Source organism: Neoarius graeffei, chromosome 6, assembly GCF_027579695.1.
Source record: "Neoarius graeffei isolate fNeoGra1 chromosome 6, fNeoGra1.pri, whole genome shotgun sequence".
NCBI classification, from domain to species: Eukaryota; Metazoa; Chordata; class Actinopteri; order Siluriformes; family Ariidae; genus Neoarius; species Neoarius graeffei.
Window position 1 is genome coordinate 70,879,482 of NC_083574.1, and position 17,487 is coordinate 70,896,968.

Consider the following 17,487-nt stretch of genomic DNA (forward strand, 5'->3'; position numbering starts at 1 on the left):
ATCTCAGCTTAGCAAAAAAAAAAAACTATTAAATTGTCGTGTTGTGTTGATCTGGTAATACTATCAGAGATGTGAGGGTCCATCACCACCACTTCAGGCTATATTCTGATATTGGTGGTGGAAGTTTGTATTATCTGATTTACACTAGAAGTCTGGAGGGCTGTAAGAATTTTCATTCCAAGCCGGGGGGTGGGGGGGTTGAGACAACACCCCTTCTCTTTCTCCCCACACAAGCTCACCCCTTCCTCTCCACCACAGTTATCACCTTTACATGGTTATGCAAATGTTGAGTGCTCATCAGTTTGATTAAAAGCAACACCTGACCAAATAAAAAAAAAAGAAAAAAAAAAAAGTGTGCACATGCTTGACAAACACAATATGCATTAGCACAGAATGTGTAATATTTAAGAGAGACCATATCAGATGGTGTAAAGTAGGGTTTCCCCATACATAGACCATTGTGTGGCGCAGCGCCACACAATGGATTCCTATTGCCACACAATCAGACTCGCGATTTTGGAAAAAAAAAAATTCCGTTGTGTATCGTTCCGTTCATTCATAGTGCTCTTTCTTCTCGTTCACGCGCACACCTACACACAGAGACAGACGGAGAGGCGTGTACACAGGCCTGCCGTTGAGCATATACCCGGACTGCAAGTGGCCTGTTAGGCTAATTAAAAATAATGCAGCCTTCCCGATTCGCCTTCCGACCCCTTATTTTAAAAAGGTAGCCTACGTCGTGCTCGTGATGAGCTTTATCATAGCCTTCTTGGCTTACATGAAACGGAGATCCCTGAGTCAGGCTATAAACCAATTTTGATGCATACAGTAGCAGCTTGACGTGAGGAACCGGCCTTATTGCATTATCCCGTTTATCCCGCTTCAGCATTCATGCAAGTTATTAATAATGGCTTGGCATTCACAATAAATAAGGATTTCCCACTAGCCTAAATAAAATGTTATACTCGCGGGGATGCCTAGTTGATGCTACCTGAAGCATAAAATCTGAATATTTTAAGAAACATCTTTATTAGCTTTATTGGCGAAGTAGAATTGCGAGCGGGATTTCTCAGCTATGAATAGGGTAAGCACATAGAAATTCAGTATTCCTTTGTATATTTTTTTGATGTAATGGAAATTTTTAGTGCTTTGATGAAGAAAATGTACTTTTTTATCCATAGATTAAAACAGACCTCAAGAAAAGGCTCCAAGGGGAACACCTGGCAGCCTGCTTACAAATCTCCATAAATGGTCCCGAACCCAATGACTTCCCTTACGATAGGGCACTTGAGGTTTTTTTTTTCAGGAAGCCACGCAGAATTAAATGTTCTGATAGGGCATGCAGGCTTTGCACCAATTAGGGTAATGCTTTTTCATGATTGTTAGCTGCCTTGGTGTTACCTTAAGTGGTTTGTTACATCTAATTATGATATTTTACTTTATTATTATTTTGTTGTTACATTATACTATTTATTTCATTTTAGCGTTGGTTGAGGTAAGTGTTGAGTTCAATATTTAAAATAATAACCTCCAGCTTGTTTTTTGCAATTTATTCCTTGAATGTCAACTAAAGAATGATTGAAAGATTGCCACCAAAAAGGCAAAAAACTAAACTAACTTAAATTTTGGTGAGTAATTTTCATAAATTTAAAAGACAGGTTTTCCACCAACATCAAGCCCAGCAAACTAATTGCCTTCCCTGTAATGTAAAGTTGGGTCGAGGAATGAAACCAGGCAGGGTTCTGGTAAAAATTGTTTTAGCTGTCTTCTCAAAGAACTTAAAAGAATTTAGATTGAACTGAATAATCTCAAATGCTTCTTGTAGCTTTAAAATAGTCCCAGCAGGTGACTCTGAAGAAAAATACTGTGTGTTTGAACACCGCCCGCTGTAAACACTTTGCATACACCCCAATGACCGACTCCACCGACCGCCACGACACCACCGCGCACGATTCCCTCATCAGCACAGTGGAGCACCACAAATTGCTACCTGGTCTGGGGGAAACACTAAAGATCAGTACGCTTTTATGCAAGAATAAAACTGAGTAAAGATTCAAATGGTGTTATATTAATGATGGACACAGTGTGGATGACAGAAAAATAAGGATCAGAAAAAAGATTAAATTTAAGTGTAGACTGGATTTAAAAAAAAATAAATCTCTACACTAGCTAATAACTGCACTAAAGAGGGAAGGGTGAGCACGTGTGGGGAGAAGGCAGGGGCACCCCTTTAACTTGGGATGGAAATCTCTAGAATTCTAGTGTTAAGGCTACTATAACTTATAACGAAGTTTAAAATGACCATCAGAGTTTAAAAATAGAATTACACAAAAACTGTGTAGTGATAATTCAGGCATAACCCAAATACACCATCATTCCAGTGTTGGGTAAAAATGATAAATTAACCTAATGATAATTTCCCAGAAAAACAGCAGCCATACAGTCCTGACCTTGGCAAGGTTGGTGGACTTGCCAACCCCATTGACCCCGCAGAAGGTAATGACAAAGGGCTTGTGCTGAGCCTGTGCCTCAAGTACATCTCTCAGAATGTCCACCCTTCGTTTTGGCTGCAAGATTTGCACCAGAGCATCCTGTAGAGCCTGCTTTACCATAGACGCCACAGCTATAGGGGGATGAGAAAAGCAGGAGAAAGAAAAATCACACAAAAGAAAGATACCACACAATCTATACACACACACTAAACAATTTAACCAGATGCCTAAACTCACTGACATAAGAGCCACATGGAAGCTCCATTTTATTTCAAGTACATTCAATATCAATCTACTGCAACTATGTGTAATTGACCACTACTCAAATCAAATCAGTGACTGACATTTGCCCTTCATTTTTGTGTTTTAGAATAGCTCAGGGCTTTTCAAAGTGTGGGGCGCGCCTCCCCTGGGGGGCGCCAGAGTTCTTCGGGGGGGGCAACGTGAGGAAGCATAAACCAGAATAAGTTACTATTGCGGACATTTAGCGAACTTCAGCTGGCCTTTACCAGAGACAAAATGGATCGATTTTTAGTACCTAAAGCTACAGTGAGTGAAGAGACAGAGTCCGGGCCAAGCAAAAAACCAGACCCTCCAGGATTTCGCGATTTGCAAATTCAACCAATCCCCGCGAATTCAGGGCGGTGTTGCAATTATATCCAATCACCGCAACCTTCCCGCAAATTTGACCAATCGTTGGCGTTGTCTTGAGGTGACGTCGACAAACGACCTTCCGCCTTACTTCCGTGTATACGGTCAAGAGAAGCAGCATGTGCGCAGTGTTGCCAGATTGGGTGGTTTTAAGTGCATTTTGGCGGGTTTTGAACATATTTTGGACTGGAAAACATCAGCAGTATCTGGCAACATGCATGTGCGAGTCAGTGTTTATGTAGGCTTAAATTCTGTTACTGAAAGTGTATTATGTTTACAGTGAAGGACTGTGTGCACTTTATTTTTTACGTAATACAAGAAATTAATGGATGCCAACATTTTTGTCAAAATGGTATTTTATTTTCCATTGTTTAGGCAGCTTCAGCATCATACTGAGAGATTCTGTTCAAATTGTTTTTTTCTTCTATGAAGCCTGAGCCATTTATTTTATTAGTTTATAATTGTTTAATTTAGTCTTCAGGAGAGACTGCCTGCACACAGTACTAGTATTAATAGTTTTTTTTTTCTTACATGAAAGCTGAGGCAATTATATTTTAAGGTAACTTCATGTTGTGCTGTGAGGTTCTCTGCACTTTAACTTTTGAACCAACAGGAGCATTTGGATAAGTAAAGCCTATTTTTCTGCATTTTTGTAGTCCTGGTAATCTTTTATATTGGTAAAGATGTTTATAGGACCATTTCTCAGTGTCTTTTTTTATCAATAGTTTTTCAGTAATAACTTAATATTTAACATATCACTCAATTTTAATCACAAAAAGAGAAAATCGCAACAATTTCTCGCAACTTGCACTTCCTCCCGCAATGTAATTGCAACAAAAACCTAAAAAACACCGCAACTTTCATCGCAATTTTTTGGAAACCCCCCGCAACATCAGACATTTTAGCCCACAACAATCACAAAAAAGGCCCGCGGAATCCTGGGGGGACTGAAAAAAGAAGGAAGTATGACCACGATTATTTAAAGTTTGGATTTTCATGGACTGGATCTGAAGATCCTCCACTGCCACAGTGTGTTGTCTGCCAAAAGGTGCTAGCTAACGATGCTATGAGATGTTTAAAATGTGTAAAACAAGATGTTTTAAAAAGCACAGATGTTTAAAATGTGTAAAAGAAAAAAATAATGTGTACAACAACCATTTTTTTTAAAAATACGAATGGAACATTAAGTATAGCAACAACAAAAATTGTAAAGGGGGGGGGGGTGGTGCTGTTGTTTATTTGCTCTCTGAGGGGGGGCTGACTCTCCCACACTTTGAAAACCCCTGGAATAGCTAATTTCGCTTGGTGTGCACCAATTCCTCCATTTGTGTTACCCAACATCAAGTGAATAAAAAACCCAGCTTGCTAAATACATTGCAAAAAAAATAACAGCAAAACATTCACAGCAAGCGTGGACATTATCAATAGTACTACAGGAAGGACATACTGATGAAACAACCCTGTGTAGATTTATAAACCAGACTGGTGGTGGTAAATGCAGTAAAGCAGTCTATGCAGATCTATCCAGACCTGTAAAATATGTTGCCAAGACAATTTAATCATAAACTTATTATGCAAAAGTATGGTTTTACCTCCACTGTGACAGATTCACACTGAGTGTCAAGTTTATTATTTGTATCGCACTTTTAACGGACATTGCCACAAAGCAGCTTTACAGAGAATTAAAAAGACTTTAAACATGGGCTAATTTTATCCCCAATTTATCCATGCATCATGTGACGAAGCACTGTACGAGATCAAAAACCTATATTGTGCCGCGCACACTCCATAGCAATATCCCTGTGCTTCAGCTCAACTCCACATAACACGACTTCAAAATGTCAAAGCAGATCTCCCTCGGCAAGTTTTTTTTTTTTTTTAAATTAAATAGCGATAGTGCGAGTATATGCAGCCGAGGCCAGCAAGGCAAGGCTACAGAAAAGTGTCAAGCTCCTAAAGAAATGGAAGATGCAACACAGTCAAGAGAGTCAAATATTTAATGCAGGCTAAGGTCTTTATTTAATTAACAATAGCAAAGCTAATTCATTGTTTTATCCTGCGTGTTCATTTTGGAATGTTTGCAAAGAGTTCATTGATGGTGGCTACTTTTAAGAAGATAAATTTGTTGAATCATAGCATTTATATAGTGTTATAGTATTATATAGCATTTATATACAAATTTTCATAGTGTTTTATGGCTGTTTAAATGTAGGCCATTATATGGCTATTTAAAACATGCCCAGTAGTTTGGAATATTAACAATATAGTGGCAAAAAAGTCCAGCATAAACTCTGGTGCCTGCTCAGCCGGAAATTAAAGCATGTTTTTGTTATTGTTACACTTTAATATGATGCCATTGGCGCACACAAATGAGTCCGTACTTCTGCTCATGCAGTGGATGTTAGCTGGGTAGACGATCCTCCATGTGGCCCAGGACAGTCATTTACACACTGCTAAAAGAACGTCGCCACAAGCAGCCCAAACCACCTCCGAATGTGGGCTGAGCAATCGGATTCCAATGCGCACTTGACCCCGTTCATATCTGAACTTGGAGCTCCCTGATCACCCAGGACGCGTGTTAATAATAACCTCAAGTGCAAGTTTCAATTAATTGAAATTGACCATATTTAAAAAGAACTACAACATTTTCAGTAACATTACTTTTTACTTCATCAAAATTGAACCATTAGATCCAGATATATACAACCCCGATTCCAAAAAAGTTGGGACAAAGTACAAATTGTAAATAAAAACGGAATGCAATGATGTGGACGTTTCAAAATTCCATATTTTATTCAGAATAGAACATAGATGACATATCAAATGTTTAAACTGAGAAAATGTATCATTTAAAGAGAAAAATTAGGTGATTTTAAATTTCATGACAACAACACATCTCAAAAAAGTTGGGACAAGGCCATGTTTACCACTGTGAGACATCCCCTTTTCTCTTTACAACAGTCTGTTTTCTATGGGTGAAAGATCTGGACTGCAGGCTGGCCAGTTCAGTACCCGGACCCTTCTTCTACGCAGCCATGATGCTGTAATTGATGCAGTATGTGGTTTGGCATTGTCATGCTGGAAAATGCAAGGTCTTCCCTGAAAGAGACGTCGTCTGGATGGGAGCATATGTTGCTCTAGAACCTGGATATACCTTTCAGCATCGATGGTGTCTTTCCAGATGTGTAAGCTGCCCATGCCACACGCACTAATGCAACCCCATACCATCAGAGATGCAGGCTTCTGAACTGAGCGCTGATAACAACTTGGGTCATCCTTCTCCTCTTTAGTCCGAATGACACGGCGTCCCTGAGTTCCATAAAGAACTTCAAATTTTGATTCGTCTGACCACAGAACAGTTTTCCACTTTGCCACAGTCCATTTTAAATGAGCCTTGGCCCAGAGAAGACGTCTGCGCTTCTGGATCATGTTTAGATACGGCTTCTTCTTTGAACTATAGAGTTTTAGCTGGCAACGGCGGATGGCACGGTGAATTGTGTTCACAGATAATGTTCTCTGGAAATATTCCTGAGCCCATTTTGTGATTTCCAATACAGAAGCATGCCTGTATGTGATGCAGTGCCGTCTAAGGGCCCGAAGATCACGGGCACCCAGTATGGTTTTCCGGCCTTGACCCTTACGCACAGAGATTCTTCCAGATTCTCTGAATCTTTTGATGATATTATGCGCTGTAGATGATGATATGCTCAAACTCTTTGCAATTTTACACTGTCGAACTCCTTTCTGATATTGCTCCACTATTTGTCGGCACAGAATTAGGGGGATTGGTGATCCTCTTCCCATCTTCACTTCTGAGAGCCGCTGCCACTCCAAGATGCTCTTTTTATACCCAGTCATGTTAATGACCTATTGCCAATTGACCTAATGAGTTGCAATTTGGTCCTCCAGCTGCTTCTTTTTTGTACCTTTAACTTTTCCAGCCTCTTATTGCCCCTGTCCCAACTTTGAGATGTGTTGCTGTCATGAAATTTCAAATGAGCCAATATTTGGCATGAAATTTCAAAATGTCTCACTTTCGACATTTGATATGTTGTCTATGTTCTATTGTGAATACAATATCAGTTTTTGAGATTTGTAAATTATTGCATTCCGTTTTTATTTACAATTTGTACTTTGTCCCAACTTTTTTGGAATCGGGGTTGTAATTTAAAAGGCAAGTAATTAGGTGGTTTCTTTGGAAATGTGACCGAGTACATCTATATACATGCATGCATCACAAAATGGGACCACTTTGTGTATTTAGAGAGATTTCTGAAAATAACCACAACTATCATCTCTCTTAAAACCACAGAATTTTTTGCAATAGCATATGGAAGGTTGCAGATTTAAAATAACAGAAATTACCTAATCTGCATATTAAGTAACCTAATTAACATAAAATGTCAGCCATTTTGAAGTCTTATATTTTGGCCAAATCCAATATTTTTTTTGGGGGGGGGGGCCTTTATCAAAGTACACACAGTTGTGGTCCGAAGTTCACATACACTCATCATGGTCATGGTAATTTTGGGCTGTTAAGGATTTCCTTGAACTGTTCTTTTTCCAGGGTGGAATGATTGTACAGTATACATCTTTAAATTACTTCAAAAACCAAGAATTGAGTGCGCAAGTTTAAATTTATTTTGGATTTTCTCTAATCCACACAGGGTCAGGCCAGGTAAGCAGAGATGCGAGTGGCGATCTGTGTCAGAAGGAGGAAAAGAGAGAAACAGTTGGGTGTCATCAGTTGTAGCCATCAATTTCCTCAATTGTAGCCAAGAGGGAAAAATGCACCTGGATGGAAAAATGGGGCAAAAGAGACATGACCATGGATTGTGGAAACATGGAGACAAAAGTTGTTGCTCCTGCAAAATTACCACCATATCTGGCCACACATATGCTCCTTGGGACATGTGGGAGTAAAGAAAATGGTCTACAGATTCAGGACAATATGGTGGAATCTGGGGGCGGCACGGTGGTGTAGTGGTTAGCGCTGTCGCCTCACAGCAAGAAGGTCCGGGTTCGAGCCCCGTGGTCGGCGAGGGCCTTTCTGTGCGGAGTTTGCATGTTCTCCCCGTGTCCGCGTGGGTTTCCTCCAGGTGCTCCGGTTTCCCCCACAGTCCAAAGACATGCACGTTAGGTTAACTGGTGACTAAATTGACCGTAGGTGTGAATGGTTGTCTGTCCCCATGTGTCAGCCCTGTGATGACCTGGCGACTTGTCCAGGGTGTACCCTGCCTTTCGCCCGTAGTCAGCTGGGATAGGCTCCAGCTTGCCTGTGACCCTGTAGAAGAAGAAAGCGGCTAGAGATAATGAGATGAGATGGTGGAATCCATCATTCAGAAAGGAAGCTGAAAGTGTGGCTGAACAATGTGTTATTCATCTGAAAAACAATCTGGGGGGGGGGGGGGGGGGAGACAACCCATGAGAACTCCAGCTCATCCAGGCCCATTCGGACATCTACAGGCGGACTACAGAACACTGCCAGTGTCAATGGATATTTGGAAGTTCCAGTTGTGGAGAACAAATTTTCCAGGTGGAAGCATTCTCCACAAGACAGGGTACAGCCACTCACACTGCAAAAGTGTTGGTCAAAAACATCATTCCTCGCTGCGGCCTCCCCAAGACTGTGGATTCAGACCAAGGAACCCACTTCACGGGCACAGTCTGTAAAGAAGTGTGCCAGATGCAAGGTATGTAATGGAAGCGCCACTGCTCTCATCTTCCTCAGTCATCAGGAACAGAAGAAAGAATGAATCGAGCCATCAAAGAGAGCCTGTCCAAAACGCATCATGAAGGGCTCTCATGACCAGAGGCACTCCCCATCGCGCTAGGCAGTACAAGAGCCATCAACAAAGACACTGGGCTCAGCCCCTATGAAATCATTACAGGCAAACCCATGTCTTTGCCAGGAACAACTGACTTGCATACTGTTGATGTCCATTTTATTAGTGATCCGATGCTAACATACTGTTCCCAACTTACAGACTCAATTTGGACAGCGAGAAAGTGAGTGACGCTTGGCCCTCAACTGAACCCAGTGGACAGTCTGGTACCAGCACAGTGGGTTCTGATCTCCAAGCCACAATACTGACAGACATCACGACAGCCAAAGTTTGAAGAACCTCAACAGATTATCCTTCTCACTGAAGCAGCAGTGAAAGTGAAAGGAAAACCACAGTGGATTCATGCCAAGCACGTGAACCTGGTGGACGATCCAGACGATGGAAAGAAACAAGCAGCTCACGATCTTCCAGCGCTTTTAGCAATTCAATCACATGGTCATAACATTTAAATCAAATCATATAATCGAAGTAGTTCTAGAAATTGTTTAGATCACCATATAAACCACGTGATCTTACGTGTTGTTGTTTCTGGTTTGAGTTTTACGCTTTCGTTAATAGTTGTAAACTGTGAACTTGGAGTTTGACCAGATTCAAGAGACGGTGCATACCAACATTGTTGAGTGTAGTGAGTGTTCTGGAAGAATCAGTAACGGTAAGACAAAAACCACACATTCAGCCTGTCACATGACAATGATATGACATCATAATTGTCCTATTGTTCCTTACATGTTATAACCAAAGCTACTCTGAGGTGCATGAAGAACACACTGAATTGGCTGTAGACAATACTTTGACAGCTGCACATGACTTTGCCCAAGCACTGAACAAGGGCCAATGCTGGATCTGTGGCCTTCTACCTAGAAGTACAGAGATTTGCACACAAATAATTGGTCCGTTTCTCTCTAAGAGAGGCTATGCTACCATCCTATAGAGAACAACATGCCCATATTTCCAACTGGGTTTCATTTTCCAGCTCAAACCATTAACAGCCGACAGAAAACCCATTCCACTGTCCTATGTACGGTAAGGCTTACTTTGTTTTCAAAATATGGGTAATAGCCCACAGGTGGGTCACAGTTATTGCTCTTACCATTTGGGTAATGGCATCGAACTTGTTAAAAGTCTTAGAGGGACAGGCAGACACCTTTATATTAACTGCATCCAAAGCCGCCATTACGTGGGTACAAGGCCAACCAGCATATCATGGTATGCTGTGTGTGGTAGACACGGTTATCAAGTACTATCTGCTAACTGGACAGGATCATGCTATATGGTTATACAGTGCCAGCTTTAAGACACACCCTGGACCCCAAAAATTCTAGAAATGGACGTGACCTGTTTGGGAATGCTGAAGTCACAGCCAGTCCAACTTCTTTGCAGTCTTAAGGCCAATTTATGCTGACAACGCAGTCCTCGCAGATGGCGTCTGCATAGCCCCCCCCCCCCCCCCCCCTTCGCAGACGTTCTGCGCACACCTCCCAAAAACTGTGACCACCACAGAAGCCTCGCAGACAGCGTCGGAGACAAGAGGGCTCTGATTGGTCCACTCTACATCTGCTGTACACGCACTTCCGCTTCCCTACTTTCCCGGTTTGGTTTGTTTTCACGACCGCCATTTTTAAAAACACGAGCGAAGATGGAGCAGCACGAAGAGCGGTTGATCGAGGAAGTACGTACATCTATATGACTCCAGTTCTAGTCATTATAAGTAACCGGAGGATAAACACTCCACTAACCACACCCACCAACTACTCCTAGCGATTTCGCGACTCCTTGCGTTGTGGCGGTGAATAACATCGCGCACGCCTATTACTCCCCACTCAACGATAAATTACAACTGTCTGCGAAAAGCTATCTGCGAAAGCCTTGTCACAAGAGCATGCAGAGGCCCTGAATCCCACAGTATGGTGTAACTGTAGCCCTTGATGAGATGAAACCCATTGTACATACCATGGAACGCATTGGTAATGACACCGCTTAGGCCTACACTCAAATATCTTCAGAATTAGGAGCAGTCCGTAAAACATCTTTCCAAAATCGAATGGGCCTAAATATTTTATTCGCAGAAAAAAGCGGGGGGGGGGGGGGGGGGGGGGGGGGGGGGGGTTGTACCTGTGCAGTTAGTTGTTTTTTGTTAGAGACCGTGCACATTCATGAATAGTATAAAATATGTAATGTAAATATGCCAGAGTTAGCATAATTGCTCATTTTCATCCGTAGTCCCTAGGCAGGTGGCATGAAACAGAATGGGATACGAATACACATATTACACTAATTAGGGACAGATACAGCATCACTGTCCAGAAGTCCAGAACAGTGACAGAACCAGCAGAAAAACACCACAATACACAATATTGATAGAGACAAAGGCAACAGCAAGGCGCACACTGCACAATTTGGTCTAGACAGAATAGACTTGAACATAAAACAGAAGAAGTGGTTCAAGTTCTGATTTTCCATGAGCCATAGTTTGAGACGAGTCTTGAATTGGTGATATGTAGGGTACACCCTTACTGTTAGTAGAGCGTTCCAAAATTTGCTACTCTTTACTGATGGTACAGTTTGTCCAAATGTGGTCCATCTAAATGGTACGATACAGTCCCCTTTAGTAGAGGCCAATCAACTTAAATAAATAAAAAAATAAATAAAAAAAGAACCTGGTGATCAACAGTATCAAATGCCCTATTTAGATCCAGGAAGCCAGCATCAACATAAGAACTTATCCAAGAAACATTTAACCTTTTCTAATAGGCAATTTTCAGTTTCTGTGGAGTGGTGGGCACAGAACCTGAATTGCATGGGGTGCAGAGGGTTATAGCCTTTATTTAGATGTTTAAATCAGTAATTTACCAACCCCTTTTCCAGCAACCTTAGGCTACATCCACACGACAACGAGTTTTTTTTTTTAGCGGGTAAAAAAAAATATCGCGTCCACATAGGCAACGGATCAGTAAAATATCAGGTACATATGGCAACGCAACGCTTGCTGAAAACGATGCAATACACATGCCACACCACTACGTGCGCTGTAAGACGGTCTCATCGGAGACACCAGAACAATAGAAGAAGTAGGACGCATGCGCATAAACCCCTTCTACCCGGCGTGAAGTACTCACAGGAACAAACACACAACAACAAGATGGCGGCTGCGACTACGCAAGGAAATCGTGCCTTGTGTGTACAAATTAGTTTTATTAGTGTGCATAGTTTTATATAACTTAATTTTCTTAGTGTGTGAACATTTTGAAAAGCATTTTTATATAATTTATATAACTTTTTATATTGTGTGTGAACATTTTGAAAAGCAGTCTTATCCGATAAAAAAAGAAATTCAAGAAATGGTTCGGTTACTTGTTTATTTAAAAGAAAAGCTGTATACAAAAAGTGAATGCAATGCAGTGGTTCATACAAAACAGTCTGTTGAAGGGTCTTCTGACCCTTTTCCCCTCTGCCTCCATTATAGTCAGGTAACTGTTGCTTTGTGTGGAAGGCTGTACTTTCTGTTCATCAAAACAGGTGTAAATTGTCTGTCTGGCAGGTCAGTCAGGTTAATGTATAAACAATTTCAAAAGATTCTTATCCAATAATAAAGATTCTTATCCATTGTTGCTGTTGTTACAAATGATGCGCGCGAGAGTGCTGCTTGTTCTAGTCATGTGGTTGTGACGTCATCGTAAACAAATCCGTTCTACTCATCCAGACGACTTCGCAATGGCGCCGTTGCCAGATTTTTCCACTCTGGAACCGTTCTCAAAAAATATCGTTTTGGGGCACCCAAAACGCCGGTGCCGTGTGGATGCCAGGCTGAAATGATAAACCATTTTATCAGATTCACCTGAATCCGTTGCCGTGTGGACAGGGCCTGAGACACAACTGGAAAGATACTGATTGGCCAGTAACTGGCCATCTCTGCTCTTTCCCCTGATTTAAATAATCCAGGGATGAGAGTGGGTGGTCACCAAAAAAGCAGAAAACAAGATGGCGCCCGAAGCCGGGGGTCTGGGAGGGATACCCCCCCAGGAAAATTTTGAAAAATAAGGCCTTACAAACCACTTTTCCTGCAATCTGAGCTGTAGTAGATAAAAAATCTGTTGTCTTTTTTATATATTTACATGAAAATATGTTTCAAATCAATAGGAGTATTGTTTGAATTCAAAATAAAATCACATTCTACATTCAAGGGTATGGTTATAATTCATGATCAACAAAAATGACAAACTAAATTCACATTAAACGCAAGTTTTATTAATTATCAAAATGTTCATATATTAAATAAAATGTCTTAGGGAGAAAAGGTCAGTCACCCTATGTCCTCATTAGTTGCATATGATTTCAAAGTCTTTTGAAATATTTAAGTTTTCAAAACTGTCAGCATTAATTCAGATTTACTGACCATCATATACATGTTCAATGTATTAAATCAAACGAATGCCAAGTTTATGGGATAATGTCTATGTACACTTTAAATAATTGTATATAGTTCACAGTCACTTCTCATTTTCATTTAATCATTTCGACTTCTTCAGCTTTTTGGCCAAAGACAAAAGCTCGTCAGTCCTCTCTCTGTTTTTTTTTTTTTTATACCAGCATCGATTTCACGTACCTTCGCTTCGTCTCGTTTGTCAAGTGTATTCGGCATTTTGAGTAAAAAAGCCGATACGAAAGAGAAACGTATTTTTGAAGCGCAGCGACGATGAACATGTGCAAGTTTCGATAAAATAGAACAGATGCGGGTACTTTTGTAAGAACTTATGATTGGCTTTTGTTCTCTCCCACACACTTGTAAGAACTGTTATGATTGGCTATCATGCTCTCGCCAGCGATGTTTTGGCCAATTACATTGTAGATAACACGTATTCTACCGCGAGACTTAGCGAGACTAAAGATGGCGAAAATGTAAACATGTAACATCGTTGTACGCTTGAGTATCACGAAGGAACATACCCCAACCCCCCTCAATGAAAATAAAATCTCAACGGATTTGGCATAATATCGATTTTCGCTCAGAAAAAGCGGAAATCCGCCGAAAAGTGGAAAACTCTCATCCCTGATAATCGGTGTAACCATGGCCACCTTCCAAGCTGATGGTATGCCTGAATGCCTAAATGTGTAATTGGGTGTACTAAAGACACTGTGCATTTTAAAATAGTTTGTGTGAAGCCCATCCTTAGCCTTAGGAGTTTTTCCAATGCACTGATGTTGACCACTTCTGGTTCTGTTATTTCTTCCATGTTGAAAACAGGCTGTGTATAGTTTATAAAGAGTATAGCCAGGTGGATTGAAAAAGTTTGGTTCTCTCATGAAGAGAATCTAGGAGGAAGGAAGAAAGGGGGAAGAAAAAAAAAGTGTCAAGTTTAGTAGCCAGGGTGATGGTCACAAATTCATCGTTAATTCTAAGTTCTAATTCTTCGCTACTGAGATTATTTTCTTTGCCAATTAGTTTAATATTTTGGCAGATTCCGCCCATTTCCTTTGGCCTCTTCAATAGTGTTTATGAAAAAATTTGCTTTGGCCTGTATTACACTCTCATTTAAGTAAATTTTTGTCAGTCTGTAGGTCACACCTGATTTTAAAGACTGTTTCAGAAGTTGGTCTCTACCTTTCAATGGTTTCCTACATTCCTCATTCAGCCAGGGCAGAGTGTTCCCCCTTGTTTTCTTTTGGCTCATCATTCTGATAAAGGGCCCCATAATTGCAATAACTGTTGCAATAAATTGGTCAGTCACTCTCTAGATCCCCTTTAGAAAGGACTTTACCCCAGTCAAGCCGTCTTAGTGCTGCCCTGAGGTTTTGCTGTTGACTGATTGGGACTGTATCGTAATAGCATCTGGTTTTAACTGAGAATGAGAAGCGTTTGAGTTTTCTTGTGAAGAAAACTACATTACGGTCTGACCGGCCAGTCAGAAGACTATGTGTCTTAATGACTCCAGTCTATTTGTGAACAATAAGTCTATTCTCATTTTTGAGCAATAAGTTATTCTAGTAGGCTGTTCTATTAACTGTGTAAGATTATACTAATCAGTCATCTTAAGGTTTTTTTTCCATTCTTTACCATTCCAATTAATATTAAAGGTCACCCATAACTATAACCTCTTTGTTAAAGTCGCACTGATGGAAAAGGACTTTTAACTGATCATAAAAATATTATTGGCAAGGAACGTTGCACATTAATTTCAGACACATCGGTAAACATTTCCTCCCGAGTTACAGATTTTCACAAATGGGTGCAGTCCCTGAAGGAAGGTGATTGGGCTTTCAATTCATGGCTGTCATCTTGGGCTGGACCATGGTTTTCCATGATGGTTCAAACTGCCATGCCGATCATTCTTCTTCTGCTGTTCTTTACGGTTGCTATAATGAAGACTTGCACCTCTGGATGCCTCCAATCAGAGTTTGGGCACTTCATTCACAAACACAAACTCCCCGAATTCACACTTGTACAGCTCATTAAGTCTTGTAGACACTACGCATGTAGAGCATTAACTCAGCCTCACCATTCATCTCAGGAAATTTCGGTTACATCCACATGACAACGGCAACGAGTTTTTTTTTTTTAAATATCGCGTCCACATGGGCAACGGATCAGTAAAATATCAGGTACATATTGCAACGCAACGCTTGCTGAAAAGGATGCAATACACATGCCACACCTCTACGTGCGCTGTAAGACGGTCCCATCAGAGACACCAGAACAATAGAAGTAAACGCATGCCATTTTGGACGCCATCTTGAATTTCTCAGACAGCACAAGGTGGATTCCCGGGGACTTTTAGTATGTTATTCCTAAGGGTATTCTGAACATATTCTGAAAAATTCAGCTTGTTACTAATTTGTTCCGGGTTGGACTCAATTTTCCATGACGAGTGGGAATCTTGCATTACATGACAATTCGCAATCTCGGTTTCTCTATCCATTTGCCCCCCAAAGTACACATGCTACTCTGAGATCGGGGTGACCCTTTCTGCTCTCCAGATGGCCAACTTCCGTTTGGAGTTCTCATCGCCGCCTGAGAAAGCAGTGGCCCCTTCTGCTCTCCGGACATGCCTGATCCACCCTGATGCCCAGTTCAAGTTCTTATCACTTCACTTCTGCTGAGGATAGCCCCAGTATGGACTGCCTATAGATGCACTTACAAATCGTGAACATGGGTTCAGGTGGCAATCGATACAAACAGTTTTGCCATGATGGCTTCGGACTACAATTGCTGTGATAACTGCATGAACAGTCTTGCACTTAAGTCTCCATCAGTAAAAACACTTGATAACTTCATCACAACAGACTTCATATTCAAACTATACTGAATTTCTTGGTTATACAATTGCACTTTTGACTACACAGCACACACAGTTACAGAAAGAAATTATTCATAAATCATGCCGTCACCCAGATGAGGGTGGGTTTCCTTTTGAATCCGAGTCCTCTCAAGCTTTCTTCCTCGTGTTGTCTTGGAGTTTTACCTTTGCCATAATGGATGGCTGGAAGGGTTAAGTACCACTTGTAACTGATCACACCTGTTTGAATGCCGATGGCTCAGCAGACACTGCTGGTCAGTTACCCTTCACTAGGATACCTTTGTTTAGGTTATACAGTGGTGCTTGAAAGTCTGTAAACTCTTTAGAATTTTCTATATTTCTGCATAAAGTATGTGAACCTCTAAGATTAGCAGTTAAAGATTAAATTAGTCAGGTGTTTTCAATCAATGGGATGACAATCAGGTGTGAGTAGGCACCGTTTTATTTAAAGAACGGGGATCTATCAAAGTCTGATCTTCACAACACATGTTTGTGGAAGTGTATCATGGCACGAACAAAGGAGATTTCTGAGGACCTCAGAAAAAGCGTTGATGCTCATCAGGGTGGAAAAGATTACAAAACCATCTCTAAAGAGTTTAGACTCCTCCAATCCACAGTCAGACAGATTGTGTACAAATGGAGAAAATTCAAGACCATTGTTACCCTCCCAAGGAGTGGTCGACCAACAAGGATCATTCCAAGAGCAAGGCATGTAATCGTCAATGAGGTCACAAAGGAACCCAGGGTAACTTCTAAGCAACTGAAGGCCTCTCTCACATTGGCTAATGTTAATGTTCATGAGTCCACCATCAAGAGAACACTGAAGAACAGTGGTGTGCATGGCAGGGTTGCAAGGAGAAAGCCACTGCTCTCCAAAAAGAGCATTGTTGCTCATCTGCAGTTTGCTAAAGATCACATGGACAAGCCAGAAGGCTACTGGAAAAATGTTTTGTGGACGGATGAGACCAAAATAGAACTTTTTTGGTTTAAAATGAGAAGCGTTATGTTTGGAGAAAGGAAAACCTTGTGGTGGTAGTATCATGGTTCGGGCCTGTTTTGCTGCATCTGGGCCAGGACGGCTTGCCATCATTGATGGAACAATTAATTCTGAATTATACCAGCGAATTCTAAAAGAAAATGTCAGGACATCTGTCCATGAACTGAATCTCAAGAGAAGGTGGGTCATGCAGCAAAACAACGACCCTA

The 17,487-nt window shown here is 41.1% G+C and overlaps 1 protein-coding gene across 2 annotated transcripts in view; it reads right to left on the bottom strand.

The window, feature by feature from the left end:
• Positions 1–17,487, bottom strand: part of srpra (SRP receptor subunit alpha) — a 141,593-nt gene that overhangs the window by 35,411 nt on the left and 88,695 nt on the right. For both annotated transcript variants that reach the window (XM_060924039.1, XM_060924038.1), the window contains exon 10: positions 2,451–2,623. In XM_060924039.1, the coding sequence (XP_060780022.1) occupies positions 2,451–2,623 (173 nt within the window). The remainder of the gene's footprint in view (positions 1–2,450; positions 2,624–17,487) is intronic.